The sequence below is a fragment of the Saccoglossus kowalevskii genome, chromosome 11 (genome assembly GCF_978046115.1).
Source record: "Saccoglossus kowalevskii chromosome 11, keSacKowa6.1, whole genome shotgun sequence".
Taxonomy (NCBI): Eukaryota; Metazoa; Hemichordata; class Enteropneusta; family Harrimaniidae; genus Saccoglossus; species Saccoglossus kowalevskii.
The window spans coordinates 9820711-9828146 of record NC_140651.1 but is presented as its reverse complement, the minus strand read 5'-3'; the positions used below and the strand labels follow the sequence as shown (position 1 = coordinate 9828146).

Here is a 7436-nt window from a genome sequence, read left to right as displayed (position 1 = left end):
GTTACTGTCTCTTCTTGAACTTCAGTGTGATTCCCATTGAAGGAGCCAACTCTACCATTTTGCCAAGTACCAAAGGTATCTGGGGAGCAAAAATACATATTAATTATATTGCTTTCATTGTTTCACTAAAACTTCTCAGGAATTACAAAAAAAATTGTATTACAGCATAACAAATTAGTGATTTTCCGTACAATTGCGAGATCTCGCGAGATGCATGAAAGACGCGCATCGAACGTCTGCCGCAAAAATCGAACGATTTGATTTTGAACTCGAATTTCTTTATTTCGTAGCTCACATCGACCGGCCGATCTTCGACAGAGGAATATTGCTTTCGAATACCCTCACTTAATTGAAATTGTCTATCATCAAATGTGTACAGCACATTATTAAGCATGGAAATGCCCCCAAAATATTTTCGCGTTTGTTGAATCCCACGCGATGTTTGACGCCACTACGACGCTATGACCTTTGTTTGTCCTGTTTTTACGTTCGATTTCACGCACAACGCGTGATTCTCGCAGTAAACGGAAAATGGTCTATTAACAAGTATGCTCTTTAAAAATAATATCCTTGTTTCTGGTCATCATGTTTATCACTGCATTTTATGTTTTGGATTGCATCTGTCATACATTTGACCAACTGGATGCTATTTATTTCCAACACTACCATTCAAAACAACTGTTTCCCAGGCATGCCTAGGACGATTTCTTTCAAACAAGGTATTGATATTACACATGTATGGATTTTGGAAAGAAGTCTGGTTATATAAATTTAGTAATATTCATACATATACAACACAATGGAGTTGCCCTACCTCTGTTTGTCCGCATGTTTCAAATGTAAACCTCTTTAAAATCTGAACCAGAGCCATTTTACATTCTGCAAGTGCAAACTGCATACCAATACAGCTTCTAGGGCCAACACCAAATGCTAAAAATGAACAAGATGGTCGCTTGGACTTCTGCTCAGCTGTGAATCTGTGTAAATAATAATATTTTAAATCGCTCTACTTTTGAAATTATATTTGATTTTACAAAAAATGAGTCCCATAATAAGAAAACAAGAAATAATATGCCGGGTTGTATGGCTTATATGTAACCTTTCAGATATGGGTTATGTTTACTTATGCATGTGTATTTAGTACAACAAATATCCTGGCTCTATATAGATGATAAAAATAATAAAAAGAAATCGACAAAAGATGCATGCCCTCATTAGTATACAGACATTTTATGTGGCAGTCTAGGGGGTCACATTGAGTCGTTTTAAGATGCAGGCTAGGGCATCAAATTAATTAAGAGGTTTTATGATCACAATAAGACATTTTATAACACAGACTAGGGGGGGGGGGGGTCACATTGAGACGTTTCTTAGGCAGACATTGCCAAAATGGGATATTCATTTTACCATGAAAAAACCTGTTCTAAACTAAAAGCTGTAGAAATCATTTTTGTGTAATATCATATATCTATTGAAAAATATACAGTACCTTTCTGGAATGAATTTATCAGGTTCTGGATAAATCTCAGAATCATGCTGAATCGCCCACACATTGATGGTAACTCCAATTCCTTTATGAATGGGAATGTCTTTAATTATGACGTCTTTTTCACATTCACGTTCCAAGCTGAGGAAAAAATGATAGGAATTAGTTTCCTTACTCTAGACTTGTATGTAATGATGATAGCATACATGTAGTGGTTGTTGTATCACACTGCTTAAATGTAAATCTAAGTTTAATTTACATCCTACTACATTAGGGAAACATCAAAAAGGAAGAGGGCAAAGCGACGGCTGAGACTCATTCACCAACAGAATAATGTTGGTTAAGTTTTGCAGGGGCTCAACCAGGTCTACTGGTAGCGACCTTTAAATTATCGTTTAATTTTAAATTTACATATGGTACAAAAATCATATGTTATGAAGTTGCTGTATCCAAAGAGAAAGTATTAAATGTGTGAAACTCTCCAAAAATAAATGACTAGGTTGAAAAATACCTGCAATCTAACCAAAATGCCCTAAGAGTGACTGATATACATTTTGACAGTTCGATTTTGTAAAGTTTAGGTTTTTTAATTAATGTTTGAATACAATTCACACATACTTACAAGACAGCAGGTGGGTACATTCTAAGGCTTTCAGAAATTACCATGTCCAAATATGGCATGTCATTTAGTGCATCATAGGTCACACGACCATGCATAGCAACCACTTTGTCAATTTGTTGTATCAGTTTCTGTTGTACCTCTGAGTTGGTTGCTAAGAGGTATGATGTGAATCCCAGGCAGGTACTTATGGTGTCGTATGATTCGAGAAAAAATGTCAATGACTAAAAAAAAATATATATATTTTGGAATTATTGTACACACATATTTATCACAGCAACCAAACATTAGACTTTCAAGTTAATATGGGAACATGAATTTATGAAGTGCATTGTAGGTGACAGTATTTTCCCTTATCACTAAGATGCATTGTGGGTAATATTGAGCGGACAAGTAAAGCTTACATTAGCCATAATTTCATCGATAGCCATACCTTGGTAACAGTATTTTCCCTTATCACTAAGATGCATTGTGGGTAATATTGAGCGGACAAGTAAAGCTTACATTAGCCATAATTTCATCGTTAGCCATACCTTGGTAACAGTATTTTCCCTTATCACTAAGATGCATTGTGGGTAATATTGAGAGGATAAGTAAAGCTTACATTAGCCATAATTTCATCGTTAGCCATACCTTGGTAACAGTATTTTCCCTTATCACTAAGATGCATTGTGGGTAATATTGAGCGAACAAGTAAAGCTTACATTAGCCATAATTTCATCGTTAGCCATACCTTGGTAACAGTATTTTCCCTTATCACTAAGATGCATTGTGGGTAATATTGAGCGAACAAGTAAAGCTTACATTAGCCATAATTTCATCGTTAGCCATACCTTGGTAACAGTATTTTCTCTTATCACTAAGATGCATTGTGGGTAATATTGAGCGAACAAGTAAAGCTTACATTAGCCATAATTTCATCGTTAGCCATACCTTGGTAACAGTATTTTCCCTTATCACTAAGATGCATTGTGGGTAATATTGAGCGAACAAGTAAAGCTTACATTAGCCGTAATTTCATCGTTAGCCATACCTTGGTAACAATTTGTTTGCCTTATCACTAAGATGCATTGTGGGTAATATTGAGAGAATAAGTAAAGCTTACATTAGCAGTAATTTCATCGTTAGCCATACCATGGTAACGGTATTTTTCCTTATCACTATCACCACTGCTGGTTTTATGTGCATTCAACATAAAATGTACAAAGTCTTTTCTCTGAAAGGTTAGACACAAATCATTGAATATATAGGAGCTGATGAAATTAAAAACAAGAGATTAATACTGTAGTTCTAGTGTTAAAATTAAATGAACTTTTTAATTTTTTGACAACCAACATTTTTAATACCAAATTTTTTGAAGGAGCATTTTGCACATTTTTATAGAATTTTTTAATTTAAAAAAAAAAAAAACACAGTTCTTTATTTTCAAACATCATTCAGAAAAGAACTAAAAAAAATGATACAAAAATTCAGTTTTCATTGTTTAACTAATAGGGACTTACTGGCCTTTCTTCTTTTTTTCGAACATCAATAATCTTTGCAGTTTCATTGAAGAAAAAGTTTGTAACTTTCCTTGAGAAGACAGAATAATTAAATATGTCTAGCATTCTACCAACAAAGGGAAAGAATACTGGAAACAAAGCAAAAACAATATTTTATTTGATATTGGTGCCATATGAAGTATACAATGTGTGTATATAAATGCACTGTTTATGTTTACACATGTTTATATTTAACTAGTGCCGTTTAACTACAATGCCGAGACACCATTTCTGGATCTACGGTGTACTGTTTGAATACATCATCATTATCTGTATATTCAATCAAGTTGATCAGTCACATCAGTACCATACACAGTGGCCAGCCAGGCTTGTTTATTACTAAATTGCTAAAATTAAACAACTACAAAACCTGCAATGTTTAAGCGGTTATAATAGAACTATAGTTATGCATGGAGATGATCAAAAACTACCATAACTACAAACTTGACATTGAAACTTATAAATATCCTATTATAATAGTGGTTGTCATGATTACAATCTCTTGCTAAAAACTGTAAGTTGTAGTCTCAGAACATCATTCAGTGTGTTACAGGTCAAATGTGGATAAATATAAAAACGTCACTTTCAATGCATTACTTTGTTTGAGATTTTTGATTTAATTTGATTAAATTATTTTAACACCGGATGTTACAAATATGTCTGTCGTTTAGTAATTTAGTTTTTGTTCAAACGAGTTGTGATTAATGAATTACATTATGTAATGCTTAGTGACATAATTTGTGAACTATGCGAGTACATATTTATAATGATCTACCGGGTAAACCATGAGTATTTTTGCTTGTCATCAATTAGTTATACAATACAAAAACTAAGTTTAAAAAAAAAATGAACAGTAGCTTTGCCCAGCAAAGGATACATTTACTTACAACTCATGAATAGCCATGGATCCATTTTACTAAATGTCAACACCATCTTCGCATTTCGTACAAATTCATTGTTAGGATCATTCAGTGAGTCTATTTCTACTCCAAATGCACAGCTAGCAATACAATCCATTGCATATGCACCAAATATACTAAGTGATAAATAAATCAAGATTAAAGATGTTTGAGTCAAATTTGACACTTCTGCATATGAGCAGTTTGTCTTTGTTTTGCAACAATTCAAAATTCCCAATTACCTAGTTTCTTTCTCCATTTCTCTCTAATTTTCATTCTGTGAACAAATGCAGTATATCTTCTAATTTTGTTCAGATTGTGAAAATTATAATTTTGGATAATATTTTCAAGGTTTAAAATCCATCAATTCGTATAGAGGTATTAATGTTGGTCTTTCAGAGCATTATAAACAAGGCTAGTGGGGCCATTGTTTATAATATACTCTGGTACAGTATTTAACTGTCTTCCATTGAATATAAAGGTAAGCAAACAATTTCCATTCTGCACCTAATGTTGATTTTTACTGTTGATGTTGAGCAGTTTGACAAAGCTGTAAACAAGGTTTTTCAGATCTGAGAAAAAAAATTACTTGCATCAAGGAGCCATTATGTTTAATGGACATACCAAGTTTGAATGAAATATATCCATGTATGACTGAGATCTGGTTCTGAATTGCAGAATTGCTTGATTTTTGATGAATATTTAGCACTACAATGGTCGCCAATTGGCCATGTTGATTATGAAACAAATGCAGTATGATATGATATGTGTGTGAAGTTTGAATAAAATCTGCCTAGGCATTTGTGAGATTCCATGCGGACAGACACACACACACAGACAGACAGACAGAGGTGAAATTATATTCCCCGTTTTCAGACCATATCCAAACTAATAATGTAAAAATCTTCAAAAAAAATGTTGTTTTACCCTTTAACCTCAATTGCCTGATTACTTTCACAAAGTTTGGAGCAATTTTTCACCATAGTTTCAGCACATTTGTTGAGTAAAGGAACCATCTATAAACAAATAGAGGGAAATAATTTTGTTAATTTTGGAACAAACAGACTCTCTGATTATATAGCTACAGGTCTGAATAACAATTTTGTCAAAATATGGAAAACATGATGCACAAATGGTTAGAATAGTCTTGACCTTGAATATTATACTGACCTCCTTCAGCTTTTCTGATGTGAATGTCGGTGATAATAAATTTCTAGCATGGCGCCAATTTTCATTCCTGCTTAATTTTATACCTTTATCAAGTGGTCTTTGTGTGACCGTCGGTTTCTGATGGGAAAAAAAAAAATTATATATACCGTAGAAGACTTTATTTTAGCTGAAATTAATTTTCTCTGAAAAGGCATTTTGGCTGTTATGTATGGAATTTATTTTCACTGATTTTTGACAAGATGAATGTAAAATATAGGAAAAAATGTATATTCGCTGGATTTTATTTTCACTGAATCATTCCTTCAGCGAAAATAGCGAAAATTAATTCCAAGCGAAAATAGTATTTTACAGTATATGATTTACCAAGGCCAGGGAACAATGACAGATTGATTGATTTGATACTGACTGACTGAACTGACATATTGGATCAACCTGACCAAATGGTTAACATATGTTGCCCAAAAATTATTCTTTCTCTGGCTATCACACAAGGACAAATAGATATCTGAGCAAGGACAAATATATGCTGTTAACTGAACATTAAGGCAGTTCACATCCAGATTGTACATTCAGTAGGTATTACTTCTGTTTGTTTTTTATGATATATGATGTGAATCCACTGTGCTGAAAACAAAATATGACAGTTGCTCTTTGGCACAACTCATGCCATTTCTTTATCATTGATGTACGTTGAGCTGCAAATGAACCAAGTTGGATTGGCATCTTGTTTACAACTGCTACCTTGTTCACATGCATAAAGTATCCATGTAACTTCTCCCAAAGTGACGTCATTTTAGGAAAAGTTTAAGAGCTTTTGGCTTCTTTTTCTTACACTAATGCAACAAAGTATGTTGGCATAACTGCAAGTAACCACAGATTGTCTAATTATGTACACAAAATTTAAATGTATGTGGTACATGTGATCTAATTATCACGACTTACTTTTCTGTTTCGGAACTGGTTGAAATTGTCAATCAATACCTGCTTAGCAAAATCTGGATCAGAAACATCTAGGGTAGGTGTACGGCCGGAATACATACTGAAAATTAAAAACAAAAGCATTATCTTCAACTGAGGTTGCATTGTGCTGGAATATATCACTCATCACAAATAATAACTTGATGGGCAGTAAAAACATACGGGGGAAAATATTAAAAAGGTGTTCCTTATATTTTCTGAGATATCTACAGAATACAGAGGTTTAAATTAAAATTTTAAATTGCTCGTTCATTGGAAAGATTGGTGACTAAACGGACCTGTCCTTAGCAAGATAAATTATGACATATTATTTAAAATACAATTTTAATTATTGGCTCATCATTTGATTTTCAAAATTCTGAAAGCAATTTTCTGGATATTAGCAACTTTGGACTACCCCATTTGGTCAGTTAGTAAAACTAATATCTTTTTCAACTCCCCACTGGGACAGGCAATTTGTACTTTAACCTGTCCCAGCTAAAATCCGCCTGGGTAAGGTGAACAGGCCTCAATTTTAACCCATGGAATATATAAGCAACATTTTCCACTTTTCATAATTAAATTTGTAAATTTAATTATTCTATTCTATATTCAAAGTTTTATAAGCAATAGTTTCAGTACTTTTTCAGACTGGAAAAATATGCGTGTAACAAATGAGAAAAAAATTTTTGAATACAGAAATTATTCTTTGAATCTTTCCTCTCTCTTAGAGACTGATTCAAATATAACCAGACAACATGTCT

The 7436-nt window shown here is 33.2% G+C and overlaps 1 protein-coding gene across 1 annotated transcript; it reads right to left on the bottom strand.

Annotated features, from left to right (window-relative positions):
• Position 1: 1 nt before the first annotated feature.
• Positions 2–6753, bottom strand: LOC100373655 (cytochrome P450 3A12-like). Its single transcript, XM_006813610.3, has 10 exons — positions 6658–6753; positions 5716–5832; positions 5473–5561; positions 4534–4682; positions 3608–3735; positions 3211–3321; positions 2109–2329; positions 1490–1627; positions 815–977; positions 2–79 (listed from the first exon to the last, which is right to left on the bottom strand). The coding sequence occupies exons 1-10, from the start codon at positions 6751–6753 to the stop codon at positions 2–4; spliced, it is 1290 nt and encodes a 429-aa protein (XP_006813673.3).
• Positions 6754–7436: the final 683 nt, after the last annotated feature.

What these genes read in the sequence shown, in the direction of transcription:
- LOC100373655 (XM_006813610.3), bottom strand. Translation starts at nt 6,753, where the DNA reads ATGTATTCCGGCCGTACACCTACCCTAGATGTTTCTGATCCAGATTTT. An exon ending in CATCAGAAAAGCTGAAGGAG is followed by an intron (nt 5,562 to 5,715) that starts GTCAGTATAATA and finishes ATTTGTTTATAG; the next exon opens with ATGGTTCCTTTACTCAACAA. An exon ending in ATGTACCCACCTGCTGTCTT is followed by an intron (nt 1,628 to 2,108) that starts GTAAGTATGTGT and finishes TTTTTTCCTCAG; the next exon opens with CTTGGAACGTGAATGTGAAA.